Genomic DNA, 23,916 nt, shown 5'->3' with positions numbered 1-23,916 from the left:
AATAGTGGCTATAACTCTTGATCAAGAACAAAGAATAGTGGCAATAATTGAAAGAATATGATGAGCATAAATTGGCAAAGAAAAAAAGAAAGAAAACTAAGTTTATTTTACTATAGTAGGTCTAGTGTGGGCTCATAAATTTATAACTTCCACATGCCACTCATTTTCAAAGCTAACCTCACCATATTAATATGAACATAGACATTACATAATCTTCCTCCTTTACTTGCGTATTCATCCCTCAACCTCTCTTTCTTAAGTTTCATTTCTTCTCTCCAAATTTGTTCACTCGAAAACGGAGAAAAAAATACAGGAAAGAAACTTGTATGTTCTGTAAACAAACTAAAGAGACATACCTCAAAAATTCGTTTCCTAAAATGTTTGTGCACAGGTATCACGAGGAAGGTCTTACACTAATACTCCGGTTGGCGATTTTCGTATTCATTGTTGGAGTGATCACAACGAGCAGTAGTGGTGTAAATGCATTGAATTCATCGGCGAAGCTAGACAAAAGCAACGAAGTGACTGCCTCCGTGAAGCTAGACGAAAACACGGTGGTTCCAGGTAATGAAAAACAGCCAAATACCGACGTAGGTGATGTAAAGTGCGTTCCATGTCAACAAAACATCCTTCCTCCACCACCACCACCTCCGAAAGCTACAACAAAGACATACTGTCCACCACCGCCTTTCTATTATATAACAGGTCAGCCCGGAAATTTGTATGAATTTGATCCGTATTATGCGGGAGCAGCCGGTGATCGAGTTCGGTTGTCTATTTTATTGGTAATCGGGTGTTGGCTAATTGGCATGTTTGGTTATTGATTCTAGGAACAGGCTTTGAGTGTGTGTTTAATTAATGATTAAGTAGGGTGTACTTAAATGATTCGGTTTATGGGAACAGCCCTAAAATTTAGTTGTAATAATTAGTAGAGGTTTACTACAAATGCAAATTAATTTTCTTTCAGCATTTCTTGTTGATACGGTTGTCTTTAGTGTTTTTATATGGTTATTTACCAATCGATGATGATGTTTATTTGTTGGTGGTGTATAAGACAGCTTGTGCTCATCATGTACTGGCAATTAAGTAATGGAATAGAGATAGAGAGTGACTGGAAATTGATTGGTGATGATTGATGATCAGTATTAGTTGATTAGCCACGTAAAATAGGATTATTATATGGAGCTATTCATGAAACAGGATGACTGAATAAGTATAAAATCCTTCTCGTTTCATTTGTTACTAGAAATAACCCGTGCCACAGTGATAAATTAGGACTGAACCAATGTGGCATGATTCTAATAAATTGGTAGTAGCTTTATGGAAAAAATGTTATAAAAATTATAAAAGCCTATCTAATCAGAGTTCTTTTGAAAAATTGTCCTATAATATTTTTGACGGGTTCAATGGGTGTCTGAAATTTTGACGTCTAGTCTTTCGATTTAAATTAGCATTATAAGAATCTCAAATTATAACACTTAAAAGCTATGCATTCGACAATTTGGCTACCACATTTTTTTTTCTTTTTCTTTTTAGAATCAGTAGTAACCCAACATTATGAAATGTGTATATGAATTTAATCTAACTAATATAAAGAAAAGACGTGTTTTCTCCGATTGCGCAGGAAATGACCAAAGAACCCTTATGTGTTTATAATCTTTCTGATTCTGTTTGCGATAAATTCGTTACAAAAGAAGAGCATATTCATATTTAATGTTCTTTCTTTATTAAACCCACTGAATTCTAGCTTGCACTGAAGAACTCAGACCCAAATTCCAAGTTCGAGATGTTGCTTTTATTTTTTTCCTTTTATCGATCAAAACCAAATTCAAACTCTATCAAAGTAGAAACAATAAAAACGGGAATCAATGTTTTACTACAACTGATTTAGTTAGGTTCAGATGATATCACAAATTGGGGGTTTCTAAAGATTAAAGTTTTGGCCAGAACTTGGAATAGATAATTTCAATTGTTGATGGTAACAATGACAAAGGTAAATTGGGGTAATTTTCCTCTTCAGGCTAATCATGATTTCTACATATCAACTTCTTCCTATCAACACATTTCACCTAGGGATCCATAAATCTTACTAAGGAAATGAGCTGAACTTTTGCAACTTCAGTTTTGCGAAACCCGTATGATATTCGTATTTTGTTGCATTATAGCTAGGTGAAACCATATTCGTGGTAAACAACCAAGTTTTCTTACGTATTTCATTTGATTTTCTTTGCCAATGTGATGTTTGAAGAATTTCCCACAAGAAAATGTTACGAATCGCTTTGTGTTTGGAAATGAAACAGTGGAATTAAATGCATGTGCATCTAATTAGGAAGGGTAGTAATCTTAGTACTTAGTGTTAGAGCATTGCTCGATTGAACCCGCCAAGCGCTGGTATGTAAAGGTTGGTTGCCATATTTTAGTATCAAAACTCAAAAGTCGCTTGATTATACTACTAGAGTCAACTTCGTTAGGTTAGACTAGGAAGTCTAGAAATGTTGAGACATACAAGTATTACTCTGAAGACCTGAAGATTATGAAGACGTATCGACATTAACGAAGGAAATATCCTTCTACTTGAGGTTAGTAATATAATACTTGACTTGTTTCCATTTATATACATTATTACTTTCAAATCGTTTAGATTGAAAACATAACATGTGAAGTGTTAGAGCATAGCTTGGTTGAACCCACCAAGCGTTGGTATGTCAAGTTTGGTTGTCATATTTTAGTATCAAAACTCATATAGAGTCGCTTGATTAAATACTAGAGTCAACTTCGTTTAGGTTAGACTAGAAAGTCTAAGAATATTGATACGCACAAGTATTACTCCGAAGACCTGAAGAATAAGAAGAAGTAACTACTACAACGAAGACATTATCCTTCGAATTGAGGTTAGTAATATGGACTTGATCTTGTTTCCATTCCTAACGTATCTTTCAAGTTCGATTATATTGAAAACATAACATGTGAAGCTGTATATATATAATACTCTAGTGGTTATACTTGGTCATATCATTATGATCAAAGTGTCAGGGAATTTATTGAATTACGAAGTATAAACGTTTACCTTTTGGAACTTCGTAAATACGACATCAACATAATCTTTGTATTTAGTTACTTGATTATGTGTAAGATATAGGTGTGACTTCATCCTAAAAACTATGTATTATTATATTGGTTTAAGGAAGTAGATGTATGAACTTGTTTCATAATCGAAAGGGAAATCATGATTGGTCTAAATCTTTATTGAATATCTTTTGGATGACAAATGCAAGATGACAAGGTAGAAACTATCTTAACTTATGTTGAGAATTGAGGTATAACCGGTCATAGCCTATAATATGTAGCATGTTGTAATCGGTCACAAGATACTTTGTGAAGCATGGTGTAGCGGTCACAAGCTACATTGGGAAGTTAGTTGTAATCGGTCACAAGCTACTTTTGGAAGTAAGGTGTAACCGATCACAAGTTAATTTGGGAAGTTAGTTGTAATCGGTCATAAGCTACTTTGGGAACCAAGGTGTAACCGATCACAAGCTAACTTGGGAAGTAAGGTGTAACCGATCACAAGCTACCTCTGGGAAGCATGGTGTAACGGTCACAACCTAGTTTGGGAATCATGGTATAACCGGTCACATCTTACATTATGAGTCATGGTAGAACCGATCCCAATGAGCAAAACCGAGTTTCCATTATTCACATATCTCTTTATGTTTTGTGTGAAGCTTGGAATAAGGATTTGCTGATATTGCTACTGCACGAACTAATGTTTTTTTGTGGATTGTAATGGTGATAGTAGCTATGAATGTAATAAAATGTTCTGCTATTTTTATTTTTTTATTATGATAGTCTGAAAGCAACTAACATTGGTGGATATGATTTATTGAGACTATCTGGAAACTGAAGGATCCAACAAATAACACGATTTAGAATCCTATATATAAAAAAAAAACATGATTTAGAAACTTGTTGATCTTGATGAGAAAGAAGTTCATAACAAAAAATGATTTTTTTTTAAATTTGAAGAACATGAATGCTTACGTCATGGTGATGGAGCAAAGCTTCCCCAGTTCGCAGTTATTTTTGGATTTTGAACTAACGATCCACTATGAGTATGAACGGGTTCTCCATCTCATGGTTTCATGAATTTGAGTTTGACTATTTTTATAAAAGTCGCATTGGTACCGTTATAACGGTCCACTTAAACACTAAAAAGAATAAAAAAAATACTAGCGACTTAGTCCTACTTGAAGCTGTGAAGTGGGTTAAAGCAAAAGGTTATGATAAAATTTGTTTTAGAAGTGATGCGATGAACGCCATCTCTTTTCTTAACAAACGTGGGGACCAGATTAGCTGGTTTAACAATTCTATTTTAAAGGATTGTCTTTTTATTCTAAGTGATTTTAGTTATGTTAAAACTGAATATGTCAGTAGAAATTTTAATGATTGGGCTGATAAAGCAGCTAAATATAGTAGAAGATTCAAAGGAAAATAGGCAAAATGCCCCAAAATCTGGGGTCACCTTGCCAAAATGCCCCGACCATTTTGAAATTAGTCAAAATGCCACATTCGGTTAGTTTAGAGTTTGAGTATTCAAAATGGGGCATGTTGACTGGTCAACGGTATATAAAATGTCCATTATACCCTTTGACGAGAATCAACGTGCAGATGTGCTTTTGTACCCGTCTATTTACTGCACGTCTGAGTCAACACATTCACTTCTAATCTTGTCTTCTTCCTTATTCGAGTTTCAGCCATGGAAACATTTTCAGACAGAAAGTGAGAGAGACCAAGAGACAGAGATATGTCAAGAGACATAGAAGATAAGATATAGTTAGATCGAGAAGAGACGATAGATGATAACTGAATATGACTGTTGTCAGAGCTAAGTTCTGAAACCCGCATGTTTTTTAAGTTCTGAAAAGAGGGAAGAACAATTAAGTTCTTGAAACCCTAATTTTGTCTTAGGGTTTATGATTTTTAAATGCATGGTTGTTGTTTTTGAATAGTCGTTGTAATTGAACAGTTATCGAATTGAAACTAGGGTTTCAGAGAAATGAAATTAGGGATTATAATTTGGGAAATTTTCAATTTTTTGTTGATGAAATCGGTTTATATGATTTATAATTGTTTAATAATATTTGTTCATAGTAGAACTCCTATTAAGAACAACAAATCCATGTGCTCCAATTGAATGACTTAAACAGAAGTTGAACATGAATAGGTTTGTGATTCTTAGGGTTTGTGATTTTAAATGATAATTGTGAAACATAAATTGATTATTGAACTGTGAATTAGGTTTAAACTCTATTTATACTAGACTGTTATAAATTAATTCTTGCATTCTGTTTATGGTGACACATTGGTAAGAATTTTGAGGAGTTTTAAGACCGAAAACCAGTTCAAGAAAAGGGGATCTGAGGTTGTTAGATGAATGGGCTCTGGTGGTTGTTTTTGAAGACATGGTAGCTTCCAGCTGGAGATGAAGAAGGAACTGGGTCATACTCAAACAACAGTTGGAAAAAGATTTGAGTGGGTTTTAGCTAAGAAATAACAAGAGAAGATAATGTTGTTGATAATGAAGATTGAATGAATTGGTGATGTTATGAATGATTGAGTGGTTTATCAGGGCATTTGATCAAACAGACATCTACTCAGTGAAATCTGATAGCTTCAGTATCATACACTCTAATTTTATTTGATGTGATTTATTGTTGACAATGTTGATGAGAAAATCAGGAAATAATGCGATAGGTCATCTTGATTTCATCACCTTCTTATGATATTTCTTGTAAGCCATTTACAATGGATGCTTGGATATCCTTTGTCTTCTATGATTTTATGTTGCAACTTTCAACCATGTATTTTTCCTTCTTCTTAGCTATAATTTAAACAAATTTCATTCTCAATTATGAACATGATTATCAGGGATGGTACAAATGGTTGTAATGTGAATATGGTGTCTCACTTATTTTTACGCAATTTCATGTTAGCTTCTCTATGTGATTTGGTAAACCAAGACATTTTTACATAACTTTTTTTGTTTTTGTATTGGTGCAGGTTAAGAAGCACCATACGCTACTTTTGAAGGTTTGTTTTTGTATAAAAGTATCACATGGTATTCTAGGGATGCATGTAATAATCTAAAAACGGCGAACTCGCCAAGGAAAAATGTTTATTAGGGATTTACATTATTATGTCCGATCAGCTTCTTCTTCTTCGAAATCATTCTCATCTGGTGCATTGATTCAGGGGATTAAACATGGTGAGCTAGGGATTAATTCTGCTATATATCAAGAACATCTCCGTAGAAGGGTAATTTTTTCAATTACTGATACTCATGTTCAAAATTTAATATTCTGTCAATTTCAATGCCAATTTGAGCTTCCTTAGCTTATAGAATTATGGGCTTTTTAATAAAGTAACCACCTTTTTGAACCATATTTAAGAAACTGGCCGTTTTTTTGAATCTTTATATAAACTGGCCGATATTGACATTTTCCATCCCGTTTTTTTCAAAAAACGGATTTAGGTAGTTAACTGGCTACGTGGCAGTTAACCTGCTAGGTAAAAGACGACTTAACCCTCGTCTGAGTTCGTAACCAAACCAGTATCGAGTCAACTCAGTGACTCATTGCAACGGTCGGATTTGTAACGGTTGGATTTGTAACGGTCAGATTCAGCTTCATTCATATAAATTAGGCCCTGCAGAGAAGAACCATAGTATTTGTCATACTCAACAGATCAAAAAAATAAAAATAAATAAGACATGAGCCAAAATGAAGTAAACTCTCCAGGCAGCAGTAGCAGCAGCAAGGTAAGATTAAGATTAAAACAACCCCTAATTTCATGTTCTATCTGTGCACAGGGAATTCATGATCCAAAGGTATGTCCTTGGATTTATTCCAGGTGCAAATATATACCATGTAATGGTATAAGGCAACTATTGTGTTCAAAAGCAAAAGAAACAAACGAAAAAATGTTTTTGAAGTGTTCAATTCCAACCTGTCAGTACTTTGAATGGTTTGACGATGCCATCGATCCTGTCAAATGCAAGATGGTGAAATTACCAGTAGAGAATGGTTGTTACGCTTGCGGAGAATCTGGTCATTGCTTCAAAAACTGCCCACTGCAAAATCAAACCTGCAACAAAGATCACTGCAAATCAAAAATGGAAATGAAATTTTGCAAGAATGAACACAACAAGAACATAGCATACCTCACTTGTACAGATTGTGACGGTTTTAAATGGGTCTCAGATGAAGTCTTCATTGCTGCAAAAAACAGAATTATGCATTCAAGTTTACAACTTAATGCTATATGTAAGGAACTCAACAATCTGAAAATGTAACCTGCAAATGTACTAATAAACAACCATCCACTTTTGATTCAGCATTAATTCAAGTCTAAAAAAGAAAAAAATATTGTCTTCTTAAACACAAAAAATCAGAAAACGGATCTCAAATCATTTCTTCTTAGCATTTCCATTTCCCCTTCCCTTTCCTTGTTTTATATTCTGAGATACAGATCCAATGCCAAAGAAGTTCTGATAAAGGTTATTTATTGTAGAGGGTGGAGTAGAAGATGGTGCTATAGATGGCAGACTCATAGGTGTTGTGGAAGCTGGAGTAGAAGATGGTGTTGCCAAAGGCTGACTGCCAGGCCCTGTAAAACATTCACCAACAAATGATGCCGTTCTCTTCTTCTTGTTTGACTTAGCTGCACCCCTAACTCTGGTGGTCTGACTTGGCTCTATGTTGCTGAAGGTGAAGCTTTGTGCATCACATTCAGTCCTTTGCCTCTTTGCAGTTGGATTAGATCCCACTTCACCACCAGCACATGTTCTTTTGTTGTGGTTAGTAACATTTCCACATTTCCCACACCTCCTTTTTGTCTTCTCAACACGAGGTTCATCATAACTTCTTACCCTCTTGCTCTTGGGTCTTCCTGGTTTCCTACTGTGAGGAGGGTTCAAGATCTTCTTGTTCATGTTTGGCTGCAAGAACAAATGCACTTATATTAATGTAGTTGAGAATATAAATAGGGCATATAGTTACAAATTTAAGAAGAAAAAGTACCTGGACCCATTCACTTTTATCATCTAGTGGTGCAAAAGTTGGTGCATATGTGGCCTTATAGTTCTCCACTGAATAGTAATCACTGCAGTACCTGCTCAAGCAGAGTATGTAAAGGTTAGTGCTAGATACATTTAAGGCCTAGAAATTGCATAAATAAGTTCTGAGACAAGGTACAGATTTAAAAAAAGAGAAATCTTACTTTCTCCATTGTGGCCTTATGCTATGCAATGCACTCACTGCATGCATACAGGGGAACCCCCTCAACTGCCACTGCAAACAAGAGCAAGTCTTGGCAAGTATGTTCACTGTGAACACAAAATTCTTTGGACTAGTCACCATATATAACTCTCCAGCCACACAAGGGTCAACACCATAGTCAGTCACAAATTCCAACATTTTCTTAATCAATGTAACAGCAGTAGGAACCAAATTACCATCTACCCATGATGCAGATTCAGTCCTCCTATTGTACCATGTACCCATCACTAAGTTAGCATACATTATTCCTATCATTATAATTGGTTTATTTCTCATCTTGTTGATCATATTGTTAAAAGACTCTGAAAAATTGTTGTTCATATGTTCACAACAGTGAATAGGGTTAAAAAAGGCCCTGGACCATGTAGCAGGATCTTCTCTACTGAGATAAGCACCAGCTGCAGCACTCTGTTTCACAATATTGTCAAAATGTTCCTGCACAGCCAATCAAAAACTAGCTAACTTGACTGTCAAATAGTGCATAAAACCAATAACAAAGAACTGTTGTGAACTGTCAAACCTGAAAATGCTTTTCTTTGTATGCTTTTGCTGCATTCCATAAAGAACTGTATAATTCAAGACCCTTGTAATCCTTCTTGAAATTTTTGTATAAATGTCTGCATTTTAACACATTGCAATTAACATATGGTCTTTATCTGATCTGACAAACAAAAGAAACAAGAAACAAAGTTAGACAAGAAAGTTACCTCCAACAGTATCTGTGGTGATGGCCAGGAAACACTATACCAACAGCTTCCAATAAACCTTTTTGCCTATCTGAAATGAAAGCCACTTTCACTGGATGTGCTAATATTGCATCCTTCAAATGCTTCAAAAAAATGATCCAATTTTCCTTTGTTTCAGCTCTGCATACCATAATTCCTAACATTACTAACCCATTTTGTCCATCAAGTGCAGTTGCAGCCATCAATACTCCCCCATATTCCCATGTTAGATGGCAGGCATCAAGCCCTATAACTCCCCTGCATGCTTTTCGCCAACCCCTCATTGCAGGTTCAAATGAGAGTGTCATGCTTTCAAAGGTGTTATTCACTGTGTCAAAAGTGAACTTAGCAACAAACCCATCATTGCATTTTGTAAACATCTTGCAGAATGCTGGTACTTCATTGTAACTTTCTTTATAGTTCCCATATAATGACTCTAAAACTAGATTCCTAGCCTTCCATGCACACTGATATGGTATATTTACTCTCTTTTCAGCTAAGAAGTCTTCCTTGATTTTATAAGGGTCTGGAACAACTTTTTTAGGCTTATTCTTCATCTGATCAAGAACAAAATCCTTTACAAAATGAGGATCAGCAGATCTATTCCTATTTTGGGGATCCCCTTCACACTTATGTTCCAAATTCACTTTCCTAATAACAAAAGTCTTCTCACCCTCTTTCTTGCTAGCATACACAAACCAAGGACAATCATGTTCTGTTTTAAACCTACACTCAGCCTTAATTCTAGAGGGAGCACTTCTATCCAAAATATATTGACACTTATTAAGAACACAATAACCCCTGAGATGTTTCTTAAATGCTTCCTTATTTGCAAATCTAGTTTTTACCTCCATTTTGCTAGGATCTACTGGAGTAAAAACTTCTTCTTCAGGGAAAAGATCTACATCATGCTCACCCTTCATGTACTGACCAAAATCATCATCAAAGTCATCCATGTAAGCAGGTCTTTCATCCACATCCTTACCTTCACATTCAAGATCAACATCAGTACCATATAATAAGTTACAAATTATAATAAATGAAATCAGTTATAAATGAAATATACCTTTTTCTTTGCCTTCTTTTTCTCCTCTTTCTTCTTCTTCTTCTTCTTCTTTCTCTTCTTGTTCTTCTTCATCTGACCCATATTCAATGTCTTCATCACTGTCATATACTGGAGGAGCTTCTGGATTCTCAATTGGGTGACATTCATCTTCTTTGGTGTTTTCCAGCTGAATATTGTCCACATCTTCAACAAACTTAACTTCATTTGTAGCTTTTGACTGACAGCAACCACTGCTACTAGCCTGAGAATGTTTGGACATGGGCACATCCATGAAACTCAGCTTTCTTGATGCACCTTCAACTGATTTATCCACACTATTTAGCCTTGGGGATCTTCTAGGGGTGGTTCCCTTACTAACTGTCTTCTTCTTTGGTGTAGTCTTTGGAGTCCCAAACACTGTGTCTTTCATCCCCATCCACAAACATATACATCCATCCTCATTTACAAAAGAATCCTCCCAAAAATTATCAAAATCATCATTGTTTAACAATGGCAGTGGCAGACATTCTTCCTTAAACCAATATAAATTAAACTTCTCTTTAACATCCATAGACAAACCCTTATACACCATATACTTAAGTGTCATCAACTCTGTTTCATCTCTATGGCAATCAGGAAATACCAAAGTCTCATTCTTTGGCTCCGCATATACACTGATATTCCTAAATTTGAACTGACTGCAACACAAATGAAACAAAATCAGATATAAACCTATGAAAACCAAATGAAAACCTAATTAAGCAATATTACACCCAATCACGAAAATTAAACCCCAATTAAACAATAAAAATTTGGTTTCAAATAAACCCTAATTACAAAGGAAAAAAAACAGAAACCCTAAAAATCAATCGATCAATTAAATCAATTAACTATGAATACAATGATTTTCATCATATATTAAGTCACGGGTTTCGTTAATCTTACCTTGATTCAGACTGTTTCAATCCCGGTTTGTACCTCATCTTCACTGTATCACCACTATCTTTGAATCCCTAAATATGTAGAACTTTTCTTCCAAATACACTCTGGTCTTTCACTAACATCTATGTCTTCAGCAAAAACAACTTCAATAACATCAGGACTCTTTTTCTTTTCAAACAGCTTCAATACCTAACCCTAGGAGAAGAGAACGAGGGAGGAAGAGAACGAGGGGGAAAGAGAAAGTGTGGTGCGAGATTACACCACACGCGTCTTTAAATGGGCAAGGGCACAGTCGTAAATTCTCCTACCGAGTTTGACTTATTCAACGCAGCTGACCGATCTGGTGGGCCCGGGTGTCAACTCTAACAGAAAGGCCAGTTTCTAAAAGAATTTAAAAGCTTGGACGGTTTATTAATTATATGGTTTGAAGCAGGACACTTTATTAATTTGCCCTAGAATTATAGAAGTTAGAATATTAGTGAGAGATACTTTAGTGACATTATTGTCGAACAAGAATGTCGACGTTAGAAGTTAGAATTTTTCTTATGTTTTAGATATTACGGCAGAATGCAATCACAATAGTTATTTATGCAATTGATTTTATGTTCATGGTTGTCTGATACTCATACGAACACAAGCCAATCAATTTTACCATTGTTTGGCTTGATAAAATTTTTTATATGCAGTCAAACTATTGTGTATGGAAGACAATGTAGAAAAGCCATAATAAATTTGTTATGAGTCTATGAGTTTGTGCTGAATGTATTATTATTTACAGGGAAGGAGATAAAAAGTTCATAGAAATCAAGGGAAGTTCATGTATGTATCAGCAGCAGAAACACACATTTACTGCTTGACAAAAAGCCTGAACTACAGCTTAAGGCTTGTAATTGATAGGTGTGCACAAATGTTCGAAGGAGATTGAGGAATGGCTAGAGTCTATGATGGTTGCGGGAAACAAGTTACATCTTGCATGCTGAATGGGGGTCACCTGGAAGGGAGAAGAGGAGAATGGAAGTTTTGGTCTAAGTTTGGTAATGTGGATTGTATCTAGGTGTGCTGTGAATGTCTAAATGAGAGCTTACAAAGATCATGACAGCTACAGACTTGGGTCTTTGCTAGGAGTGCAATTTTGACTTGGTTATGTGTAGTTGTTATCCATGGCTCAATGGTTGTGTATGAGATATATTTCTCTTACAACGGGGAAAGAAGATTAGGGTACAATTTTTCTTAAATTTTGGGAAGATTTTGCTGCTGAGAAAATAATTGGGAGTCATGTTGAAAAGACGAGGGTACCCAAATACACCACAATATTTTATTTATCAACCTATAAGTCCTCTACCGAATGTGATCGTCTATGGACAGAGTCGAGACAATACGACAATTCGGTTCACACTTCGCATGATCGTCTATGGATACGAGATCGAGACAATACAACAACAAGATCACTTGTGTGATTAACTATGGATACAAGATCGAGACGATATGACAACAAAGTGAGTACTTGATAATAGGTTCGGAAATAACCTTAACTCTATAGGATCAATATCAAGTATTACGGAGTTAACGTACTTGTGTATTTTACTTAATTATAATAAAAATTTTAATGTGTAGAACAAAGTAAAAGATACAGCAAGATTTTGTTAACGAGGAAACCGCAAATACAGAAAAATCTCGGGACCTAGTCCAGCTTTGAATACTCTCATAATTAAGCCGCTATACAAAATAAAATACCAACTTCATATAGTTGAGACTAATAAGACTACCCCTAGATACTTATTTCCCTCGGTATCCCCGCGCCTTCAACTTCTAGATTCATGCACGTGAATAACAAGTCCTTTGGATCGTATTCCAAACAGCAAAGGAAGAATCTGTTTGGTAACCACTCTAATCAATCTTGATAGAAGATAAGATGAGTTGTTGACAAAGGCTCTTATGTTTAATATAATAAACTCCTTTGTCTAGTTAGATCAATCTATCCAATAACTACCAAAATAGTCAAGTTTAGATTCACACTCAATCGATATAGATCTCAAAGAGAAACTATAGAGAATGTCGATCTCACGCAACTAATCAATCGGATCTATCAAAGATAAATCGATTCTAGTGGGATCCCATCCGATCAAGGTTTGTGCACTAAATCCAAGATTTCTTCTTCGTCTTAAAAAATTCTTTTGCCTTCAAAAACCTGCACAACAACACTTGAATCCTCTTGGGATCAATCGCACACAGAACAAAGTCTGTTAATAATGGATTATCACAAGATGTCTTTAGATATAACAACAGTTCTAAAGATCCCGTCGATACTTTGATCTAGTCTGAGTGAATTTTATATCAGAAGAGAAGATTCTCAAGAATAAACAAACTTGGTGCAATCAAAGTTTTAACAACCATTAGTCAATCAAATCAATAACAAAACTAATATCACTGCAATTATCTATATTCCCACCAATGGTACTCGTAGTGCTTCTTGATCCCACAAAAGTCTTTAAACGAGCGGTCGTAAGAGATTTCACCTAATTAGGATACTTTTCTCTCCGAATAGACGGCTCCACCAGAAACAACAAGAAATGAAGTTTGCCTGGCTCTTAGGACAGTTTGCTAGAAATGCAAACTTAGGTATTTATAGACCAAGGTTGTTTGGACACCAAGGAATTTCCAAAACCGAAATTATTGTTAAGATATGCAATGAATGCCCAAATTCGTTTTTCCTAATTCCAATAAATATAGTCAAATATTTTTTCTAAATCTCTCATAGAAAATCTCCAATTCGTAAAATGCACATTACTAATTTTTATTCTCTAGAGCTATGCATTAATTGCTGGCAGGGGTGAGCAAAAAGTCCGTTACCGCGGATTTCCCCCGTATCCGTCCGCAAAATTGCGGGCGAAACCCAATCCGCAAGATCTATGGACTGGACACGGGTGGGATTATCAAATCCGCACTTTTAACGGTTTGGTTAAGGTTGGACTTTGAAATCCGCGGATTCACCCGTTGTAATCAAGATGCTGCACACCTAAACATTCATGTATTTTCTCATATTCGGCCACTCTAGAGACAGATGCAGTGATCCTTGCTACTGGTTATAAAAGTGATGAACACCTCCAAAGGATCTTCAAACACCCACATTTCAAAATTACATTATGGGTTCGTCAAACTCCACAATTTCGTTATACATGTATGACTCATAATGATCGCAAATAGATGCTACACTGGTTGGTTGTTAATATTCGTATGATATATGAGGTGTTTCATCGTCACCATACCCATATTGGAAATCATCATGTGAAGCAGTAACCTATTCCCCATGCCAAATCCAATTTTTATAGTTCCCATTGATGCCGCTAACATACAAGTGAATTCTCACTTTCTGCTTTCCATATACGGACATAATATCTCAATTTCATCATCATCTCATCTGTATCCATACTGTCACGAATATGATCGATGACATATCTCAAGAATTTTTCAACACCTTGTTCGTATTCTGGAGCCAACCTATGTTTATCCATTGATATGCAATGAATGCCCAAATTCGTTATAAAAGTTGTATAATTCACAAAAAAAAAAAATCAAAGTGATTAATTTTTTATTTGTTTTGACTAAATCCGCGGTTAATCCGCATCCGGCCCATATCACCCGCTGATCCGCGAATGTCAAATCCACGGGTGATTGGACCGGACACGGTTCGATTTTCCAAATCCGCAACTTTGACGGATTGGACGCGGGTGACCCCTAATCCGCATCCGTCCGCCCGTTGCACACCCCTAATTGCTGGTAACTAAAGCAAATGAAACCAAAAACCTTAACTAAAAATTCTTAATTTATTTCTGTAGTTGCAGGAAATCCTACACTACACCCCTCATATGATTTCATTAATACTCAACTCATTTTTAGATTTTTAATCTTAATTTTATTGATGAATATTTGAATATTTTAAAAGAAAAGATAAAAGAATCAAGAATAACCTCTTCTCTAGACTTTCTATCTCCTATTTACTTATTTCTTTCTCCAAAAAGATCTCTCTCTTCTTCTCAGTTGAACGACTATTTATAGGGAAATACATAGTGGATGACAGCTAATCTGTCCTTTATTTTCGGATATGGCTTGCGACATTCTCGCAACCTTACAAATGTTAATCTCGCAAACTCTTTAATTTTCGCAGGATCATCATATCTTTCTAATGATTTTAGCCGATGTCGTTTATTACATCATTTCTAAAATTGTTCTGCGACGCTGTTGTGTTGTGTTGTTGATAATTTCGCTAAGATATTATTGTTGCGAGATTCTGATCCTACATCTTGCCTCTTCTCATATATTTTCTGCGAAGTAGAGAATGATGTGAGAAATGCTGCAGTTATCCATCGTTTCATATTCTGCATTTATCACACGTATCCTTTTTCCCATCCGTTTCTTGACACGTCTTTTCTAACCGCTGCTTTTTAACCGCTTATATTTTTCCGTATTAATCATGTTTATCTTCTCGAGGAAAAATTCCCTCTATATATATTCTTTCTCACTCTATTTTTCTTACTTTTTATTTTCTCTACAACTTCATCGTTCTTCTGCAAATTCCGTTATTGCAACTTTTCTTCTTTCTTCTTCAATCTTTTTAAGTTCTTCTTTATCTTCATACTATTTCTTATGCAGATCTTCATCATTCGTAATTTTCTTCGAAATAATCTTCCTGCTAGTGCTTTCCATGGATTCGTCAAGGTTAGTTTTCTTTTTTCTTTTTTACTGCCTTATCTGATGTTGTTTATGTGATTCCCATACGGTTGTTATTTCAGCAAAAGCGCCTCCAACACTAAATTTACGGTTCAAAACCCTAACATTCCCAAACTGCAGCATAAGGTTGTTGCGCATAAAAGAAAGTCTGCGAATGAGAAGGTAGTAAGAAACATTATCCTTTTCTAATAACAATATTGTTGCCTCTGTTTCTTATCTGGATTGTAATTCGCAGGGTGATAAGGATGCCAATAAACCTCTCAAGAAATCTCGCCACCTTAAATCTGTTCAAACTTCTGTTCTATTCCACTTACTTATCTCTTCTAAATCTCCTGCGACATCTTCACAAGATAAACCATTATCTCCAATTCGCGAAAAAGCTGCCTCAAACTTCATTTCTTCAACTGATCTTTCAATGATTGAAACCCCCCTTGTTGATCCTTCTGTGAATGAAACTTCTTCTCTTCCTATTGAGAATGTTTCTCAACCTTCTATCATGGCCAGTTCTCTACCTGAGTCTCTTCCCCTTTCGAAAGAAACCGTGGAAGGAATAGATATTGCTTTCAAAGTTTTGTCTGAAGTCCTGGATGATGGAAAGAAGTCCTCCATTGATCCTGTCAAGTCTAATGTTTGCGAAATTCTGAGCAAGCATTTAGGTTCTGACAGAGCTGCTTCGCAGACAGCTTTGGAAAAAGAGTGTAATGCTCTTCGTCTCGAAAATCAAAAGCTTCAGAATGTTTTGTTGGATCGTGACAATCTTCGCAAGAAGAATGATGAATTGAGAGGTATGATTTTCTTATGTGTCTTCAATTTGCCTTTTTAATGGTTTTATCCTTCCCATATTTAATTATCCTTGAAATCCCTCTTTCGCATGTTAAGCCTTAAACCAGAAACGAATAATGGAGAGATATCAATTTGAATCTGCTGTTGAAGAAGCCCGTGTTGATAAAGAAATTTTGATGGATCAATATAACCAATTAGATAACCTCTATTCATATTCTCTTGATCATATAAATAATCTTACCAATGAAAATACCCAATTAGTTCAGAGCAAGATTTATTAAGTAATGAAGTATCTCGCCTTTCTTATTCTTTAACTAAAGCTAATTTAGGGATGGAAACTTTATCAGATGAGAATAAAACCTTATCTCAAGAGAAGCGAACTTGTTTAAACAAGATGGCGATATCTTCGCAACAACTTAGCATTCTTCAGAAAGTATGTGATGACCAAGAGCAATCTCTTCGCTCTTTGAGAAATGAACTTAAAGAAGTAACAGAGTCATCTATCGCTGAAAGATACACTCATTCAAGGTAGAATAGCTTTAAGTGTAAAGGCGAATCAACTTAAAGAACAATATTCCAAATTAGAAGAATCTTATTCTTCTCTTGCGAAGAAAAATGCCTTTCTTATTTCTAAAGAGAAAAATCTTCAGTCTCGACTTAAAGGTTTAGTTGGAGATAAATTTGATGACGCAATGGACCGTTGGGAGAATAGTTGTCTGTCCTTGATTCAACACCTTATTTCGCAAAAGGAAGGTAGTCATAATAGTTTGACTGCCTTAACTATCTTTTCTTGTCATATCTTTCTGAGTTCTTCATCTTATTGAAATTTTGTATTCTACCTTTCGCAGAGTCTGAGAAGAATCTTCATTCCTCCATTTCTGTTTTGGAGGCTAAATATGCCAAAATTCGCAAAGAAAATGCATTGCTCGTCTCTGCCCTTACTGGTTCTCGCGACCGAGCAGAAAGAAGACTTGATTATCTTGCTTATTTTAAGGATATTCAAGATAGGAATCATCAGAGAGCACTTCTTCGTCAAGTTCATCTCCGGCTGAAGTCCTTGTAAATGATATTTTATTGTCCAAATCTCTTCCTCCTACATCAATTGAACCTTTGGAAGTAGATGATGATGAAGTTCCTCGTCCTGCTGATAGTGATTATGATTATGAAAGTGGTGCAGAGGATAATTTCTTGGAAGATGAAGAAGAATTCCTTCTAAGGCATCTGCTGGTGTTAATCAAAATGAAAAAAATCTCTCAAGAAGTAATTGCTGGCGATAATCAAGGTGCTAGTCAAGGCGAAGATCAGAATCGAAATGAAGGAGAGGCTTGCGATAATGAGAACATTGGCGAAGAACGTCTGTTATCTCCTTCTACTGGAATTAATACTGAAGCTTGAGCTTCTTATCTAGTTTTATCTTCTTGAATTGTCTTATTTTATCACTTTTGCGAATAATATTCTTCAACCAACTTTGGAATCAATTTTTCCTTTTAGTATTTTGCTGATGAGAAAGATAATGCTTCTTGTTTATTGATTCCCATACTTGCCTCTCATTATCTTTCTTGCAAAAATAATCTGTTACGAATACTTATAAATATTTGTTTTATCATGTGGTCTTATTTTCCTTCCTAATTAAAGGTCTTATTATGCCACCTCTTGTCATTGCGACAAAATCGCAGGACGTCCTTGCACTTTCATGCAAAAACCCATTGATCTTGCCTTAACTTTTTCTTTTGTATTATGGCCTCTTCAGGAATGTTGCGACAATATGACAGGCCTAAATATTCTTGCGAAAATAAAGCCCCATGACATTGCCGTCTTGCGACGAAATCGCAGGACGTCTTCGCACTTTCATGCGAAAACCCATTGATCTCGTCTTATCTTTTTCTTTTGTATTATTGCCTCTTCAGGATTGTTGCACAAATATGACAAGCCTTAATACCCTTGCGAATAAAAAGCCTCATGACATTTGCGTCTTAAGACACTTATCAGCTCCCTAATGGAGGGTGCCGCCCTTATCTCCCCCTGGTTGCCCCTTCAAGGAGGCGTACTTCTACCATACAAGGTTAGCTCCTCCCATCCGGTCTTAACAACAACCAGTTGTTTTCGCAGCCTCTTGTCCCTTTTACCTATAGGGCTTATGGTTACGAGACTGCACCCTAAGTGGGGTTTTCTTCGGGCCGAGTGCAGTATAAGCCAAGACTTGTCAAGAATGGCAAGGACGCTTCAAACGCCCTTGGCACTCTTGACTCAACCGTGTACCTCGGCGCCTTGATCAGATTCTGCACTCCTTGGGAGAGTCCTTATTACCTTAGTCGCCCAACCCAAGTCATATGCTTAAGCTGAGAATCCAAGGTGCCTCTCCCGGATGGGCTTTATTGACCCCAAATCTCCATGACTCAGGTTCCGGTGGCGGTGTAGCCTTTCCCTGAGCCATGCAACAGGTACCCCCTAATATGACGTACTTTAGGTCTTACATTTGCCTCTTGCGAAATTTTATTCGCGAACTAGGGTGTACGCCATAAAGGTTCGCCCCTTTCTTTTATGTCATTGTTCTGTGATTATCTCTGCGAAAATTTCGCACATCATGATCTTGTTTTGATATGAAAATCTTGCAATTATTCTTTCAGGATCCATAACTTCCTCAAAGCTTACTGATAATATCTTTTTAAGTACAACCTGTTCCATGGTCTGTCAAGTCTATGACCAACATCTCTACCTTCTGGATCCATTAATCTATAAGCTCCTGTTCCAACTATCTCCTTAATGATGTAAGGTCCATCCCATTTTTTCGCTAATTTTCCACCATTTTCTCGCTGATATATTGGTGTCTCTCTCAGAACTAAATCTCCTGGTTGAATTCGCGTACTTTGACACGTTTATTATATTCTCGGGCTAATCTTCGCTGATAATTCTCCATATGTTGTAAAGCTTTTTCTCTTCTTTCTTCTAATTCATCAAGTTTGTTTAAGATCAAACCCGCACTAAGATTTTTCTCCCAAGCTTCTCTCTTTGTTGTCGGAATAACAACTTCTGTTGGTAACACCGCTTCAACTCCGTATGTTAAACAAAAAGGTGACATTCCAGTAGCTTCTCTTCTAGTTGTATTATAAGCCCATACTGCATTATGTACTTGTTCGCACCATGCTCTGTGATGTCCTTCCAATTTCTTCTTTAATATATCTGCAATTGTTTTGTTTGTTGCTTCTACCTGCCCATTAGCTTGTGGATACAAAGGAGTAGACTTTCCACATTTTATCTTAAATGCATTAAGTAACATTTCTATGTTCTGTCCTTCAAACTGTTTCCCATTATCAGATACCAACTGCGCAGGAATTCCGAATCTGCAAATGATATTTTCGAATATGAATGTAAAGATATCTTTGTCGCGAATATGTGTACTGCCTTCACTTCTGTCCATTTTGTGAAATAATCTGTTGCGACTATTAAGTATCTTCTTTGTCCAGAACCTGGTAAAAATGGCCCCACAATATCTAAGCCCCACTTTCCAAAAGGCCACACACTGGTTGAAGATGACAATGGTGCTCCAGGTGCATGTATTTTCTTTCCATGTCGCTGACAATCTTCGCAACGTCTTGATATTTGTTTTGCATCTTCGTGCATGTATGGCCAGTAATAGCCTTGCATTTTTGCTCTATGTGCCAAAGATCTTCCCCCGCTATGATTGCCAGCATCCCCACTATGTAACATTTTTAGCACTTTTTCTCCTTCCTCTCGTGTCAAACATCTGAGTGATGGTCCATTAAAGGATTTTCGGTATAGCACCCATCTCTTAATTCATAATTCGTTGCGCGGCTTTTTAACTTGTGTGTTTCCAATCTATTTCTTGGTGTTTCTCCTTTCGCCAAATATGCATGAAGTTCTTCTCCAATCTGCGATATTGTTCGTTTGTTCTTCTTCTTCATTGTCTATTATCATCACTCACGTCCACTTCTTCTTTCTTCTTTATTGATTGATGGTGACAGAAGTGTTTGTATTTTTATGCATCTCGCAGTTGGATCTGTCATCATGCTTGAGATGAAAGCAAAAGCGTCTGCGAGTCTGTTATCCTTCCTTGAAATGTGCCTCCATTTTATTTTTGGGATTTTCGCTGACAATTCTTCAACGAGCTTCTTGTATTTCTTCAAGGATGGTTCATTTGTAGTATACTCTCCCTTTATTTGGCGAATAACTAGCTGCGAATCACTAGTGATCCTGGCATTTTCTAGTTTCATTTCTATTGCGAATTTTAAGGCATGTATCACAGCTTCATATTCCGTTTCGTTATTAGTGGATGCGAATTCCAATCTGAATGAAAAAGCCATCTTTATTCCTTCTGGCGAAATTAAAAAATTCCAACTCCATTTCCTTCTCCATTTGATGATCCATCTACCAATATCTCCCATCTATTTGGTTCTGTTAATAAATCTTTTGGATCTCCGTGTTCTTCTTCTATATCCATCATTTCTTCTATCTCTCTTCTACTTCTACCGCTTCATCTTCTTCTAAAGGAAATTCTGCCAAGAAATCTGCAACAACTTGTGATTTTGGTGAAGACAAAATTTCATATTTAATATCAAAGTGGCCTACTTGTGCATTCCATCTCTCCACTCTTCCTGATCTTTTAGAATTCTTCATCACTGATTCAATTGGTACTTTTGTTAATACCTTTATCTTGTGCGCTTGAAAATATATGCGGAGCTTAAATTATTCATAAACTAATTCTAAGATCAACTTCTCAATATTTGAGTAATTCTTCTCGGCAGTATTAAAAGTTTTGCTAATGTAATAAATGGGTTTCTCCACTCCTGCGTCTATTCGCAATAACACAACACTTAATGCATGCGACGTCGTCGCAAGATAGATCAATAATTCTTCTCCTGATTCTGCTTTTTGTAAAATGGTTGTATTCATAAGATGTTCTTTGATCCATTGATAAGCCTTTTCGCATTCATCAGTCCATTTGAATTTCGCACCCTTATTAAGTATATCGAAAAAATATTTGCATTTTTCTGATGATCGCGAGATGAATCTCCCCAGCGAAGCTAGAAGTCCATTCAATTTCTGTACATCTTTTATTGTTGCTGGTGTTGGCATGTCACGAATTACTTGCACTTTTTCTGGATCAACCTGTATTCCTTCTTTTGATACAATGTAGCCTAAAAAATTTCCCGATGCAACTCCAATAGTACACTTCTCAGGATTCAATTTAATGTTGTACCGCCGCATTTGTTCAAAAATCTCCCTCAGGTCCTGTACATGGTCTTTGGCTTCTTTACTTGTTACTAACATGTCGTCCACGTATACTTCTAATGTTTTGTGTATCTATTTTCCGAATACCTTTTCTACCATTCTTTGGTATGTCGCTCCCGCATTTCGCAAACCAAATGGCATTTTCGTGTAACAATATAAACCTCTAGGAGCGAAGAAAGCAGTATGTTCTTGATCTTCTTCAGCGAGAGGGATTTGGTTATACCCTTTGTACCCATCTAAATACGATACTCTATCATTTCCCGCTGCGGATTCCACCATTTGAGGAATATCTGGTAACGGAAAACTATCTTTAGGACAAGCTTTGTTTAAATCAGTGAAATCTATGCAAATCCTTATTCCTTTGTTTTTCTTTGGGACAATGACCATATTCGCTATCCATTCTGGGTATTTAGCTTCTCTTATAATTCCTGCATCAAGCATTTTTTGTAGTTCTTCTTCTATTTGGGAATGGTATGCTGTTGCGATTTTTCTTTGTTTAAATGGTCTCACATTTTTTTTAATCTCCAACTTGTGGCATGCAATTGATGGATCTATTCCCGGTATCTCATCCATGCTTCCTGTGAAAACATCTTTATATTCTCGCAAAAGGTTAACAGTTCTTTCTTCTTCTTCTACATCCATCTTGGTTCCAATTCTCAATATTAGAGGTTCTTCCATAGTCCCAACGTTTACTTCTTTTGTTGGTTCTGCGGCAGTGTAACTGGACTCGGATTCTCCCATTGGTGTTGGTTCCTTTATTGTTTCCACAGGTCCTTCTCCTTCTTCTGAAATTTTACTGGGTATTCCCTTGCCTTCTTTTGCCCTTATCATGTATACTCTAAATTCTTCTTCTTTCTTTGCCTCCTTCGCCAACTTTCTACAAAAAATTTTCCTTTTTGCTTGTCCTTCATAATACTTTACTTCAATTTGATGACATAATTTCGCATTATCAACGTCTCCTCTGATTTCTCCTATTCCATTTGGTGTGGGGAATTTAATACATTGATGCAACGTTGATACTACAGCTTTTATTGCATGTATCCTTGGTCTTCCTAGCAACATATTATATGGCGATTCCATATCCACAACGCATAGTGTTACATGTGTTTCGATCTCTGATGAGTGCTAAAAAGTGTATATTTCTATATATTTTTCTTGGCATTTAACTCATCTTTTGTGCATTAATTCTATATTTTATCCCATATTCTGTGTTTTCGTTGTTTTGAAGAATAAATACTTTTCTTAATTAATTTTGCATTTTTAGGTACTAAATAAAGCCTGGTTATCTCACGGAGCGAAAAGAGCAAAGGAACGGCAAAGACTCCCGCTAGGAGGAAGCGAAGAATGATGTTTGCAAGAGCCGGATCAATTAGAAGTGTGCTTGAAGAGGAAGAATTGTTCTTAAAGAAGATATGGGCTTGGCATATCCAAGGCCCAAAACCCTTACCCAAATCCATTTCCATTATCCATACCCATTTCCATGAGAGCCGTCAGATTGGATCCATCTCATCATCCAACGGCCACCTCATCATTGTGCATCAAAGTCCAAAGCTCCTGTCAAACACCATAGTACCTAACCCCATCTTGAGCCATTTTTTTCGTTGCATCTCATCATCCAACGGTCGCTCCAAGCTTCATCCCATCGTGCCGTTCAATTACATCCAAAACTGATCATCCAGCGTCGTTCATTCGCTGTGCATCAGACTCCGATGTACCGCTCAACACCGAATCATCAAATATATTCTACACCAGTCGAGCCAAACTCTCCCTTTCTCCCAAAACTATTTTATCCCCGACCAAAGCTCTGCAACTCCATCTCTTCACCCCTCACCCTCTGCGCCACCATCTCCATACCTTATCCATCACCAAAAACCCCATAAACCCATTCCCTAGTTGCCTCTCTTTCTCGTTCTTAGCACCCACACACCCTAGGTGCTACAATCAAGAGAGAGATGAAACTAGGGTTTCATCACAGTTGAAGAGGAGACCCAAATCGAGGAGTTGATCGAGCAGACAATAGCATAAGAGAGATGGGTTCGGCAGAGGAGACAAATTCAGAGCATGGGTTGGCGTCAATTTGCAGAGGGGACAACAATTCAGAGAAGTA

General features: G+C 36.5%; 3 protein-coding genes across 4 annotated transcripts; 1 reads left to right on the top strand and 2 right to left on the bottom strand.

The window, feature by feature from the left end:
* Window positions 1-377: 377 nt before the first annotated feature.
* On the top strand, window positions 378-824 carry LOC113350771. The gene has a single exon (XM_026594893.1). It carries the CDS (start codon window positions 378-380, stop codon window positions 822-824), a length of 447 nt encoding a protein of 148 aa, XP_026450678.1.
* Window positions 825-6,412: 5,588 nt separating this feature from the next.
* On the bottom strand, window positions 6,413-8,388 carry LOC113347181. 2 transcript variants are annotated; one of them, XM_026590782.1, is made up of 6 exons: window positions 8,278-8,382; window positions 8,079-8,169; window positions 7,747-7,996; window positions 7,220-7,274; window positions 7,006-7,143; window positions 6,413-6,705 (listed from the first exon to the last, which is right to left on the bottom strand). In XM_026590782.1, exons 1-5 carry the CDS (start codon window positions 8,322-8,324, stop codon window positions 7,116-7,118), a joined length of 471 nt encoding a protein of 156 aa, XP_026446567.1. In that variant the 5' UTR covers window positions 8,325-8,382; the 3' UTR covers window positions 6,413-6,705; window positions 7,006-7,115. The 2 variants fall into 2 exon arrangements, 1 of the variants encoding a protein (XP_026446567.1); XR_003358806.1 differs by lacking the exon at window positions 7,747-7,996 and having other exon boundaries at window positions 8,278-8,388.
* A 127-nt stretch (window positions 8,389-8,515) lies between these two features.
* On the bottom strand, window positions 8,516-10,146 carry LOC113350770. The gene is made up of 5 exons (XM_026594892.1): window positions 10,128-10,146; window positions 9,044-10,046; window positions 8,857-8,953; window positions 8,720-8,771; window positions 8,516-8,541 (listed from the first exon to the last, which is right to left on the bottom strand). The coding sequence occupies exons 2-5, from the start codon at window positions 10,015-10,017 to the stop codon at window positions 8,516-8,518; spliced, it is 1,149 nt and encodes a 382-aa protein (XP_026450677.1). The 5' UTR covers window positions 10,018-10,046; window positions 10,128-10,146.
* Between the last annotated feature and the right edge of the window lie 13,770 nt (window positions 10,147-23,916).

This window comes from Papaver somniferum, chromosome 2 (genome assembly GCF_003573695.1).
Source record: "Papaver somniferum cultivar HN1 chromosome 2, ASM357369v1, whole genome shotgun sequence".
Taxonomy (NCBI): Eukaryota; Viridiplantae; Streptophyta; class Magnoliopsida; order Ranunculales; family Papaveraceae; genus Papaver; species Papaver somniferum.
Note: the sequence above shows the minus strand (reverse complement) of the source record. Positions and strands in the feature narration are given on the sequence as shown.

Excerpts from the sequence above, each read along its gene's own strand:
- LOC113350771 (XM_026594893.1), top strand. The coding sequence starts at position 378 with ATGTTTGTGCACAGGTATCACGAGGAAGGTCTTACACTAATACTCCGG.
- LOC113347181 (XM_026590782.1), bottom strand. The coding sequence starts at position 8,324 with ATGCATGCAGTGAGTGCATTGCATAGCATAAGGCCACAATGGAGAAA. Across the intron at positions 8,170-8,277 it reads ATAAGGCCACAATGGAGAAA|GTACTGCAGTGATTACTATT; the intron begins GTAAGATTTCTC and ends CTGCTTGAGCAG. Across the intron at positions 7,144-7,219 it reads TCACAATCTGTACAAGTGAG|GTTTGATTTTGCAGTGGGCA; the intron begins GTATGCTATGTT and ends TCTTTGTTGCAG.
- LOC113350770 (XM_026594892.1), bottom strand. The coding sequence starts at position 10,017 with ATGGATGACTTTGATGATGATTTTGGTCAGTACATGAAGGGTGAGCAT. Across the intron at positions 8,772-8,856 it reads ACAAAGAAAAGCATTTTCAG|GAACATTTTGACAATATTGT; the intron begins GTTTGACAGTTC and ends TTGGCTGTGCAG. Across the intron at positions 8,542-8,719 it reads TGCAGCTGGTGCTTATCTCA|GAGGACTGAATCTGCATCAT; the intron begins GTAGAGAAGATC and ends ATGGTACAATAG.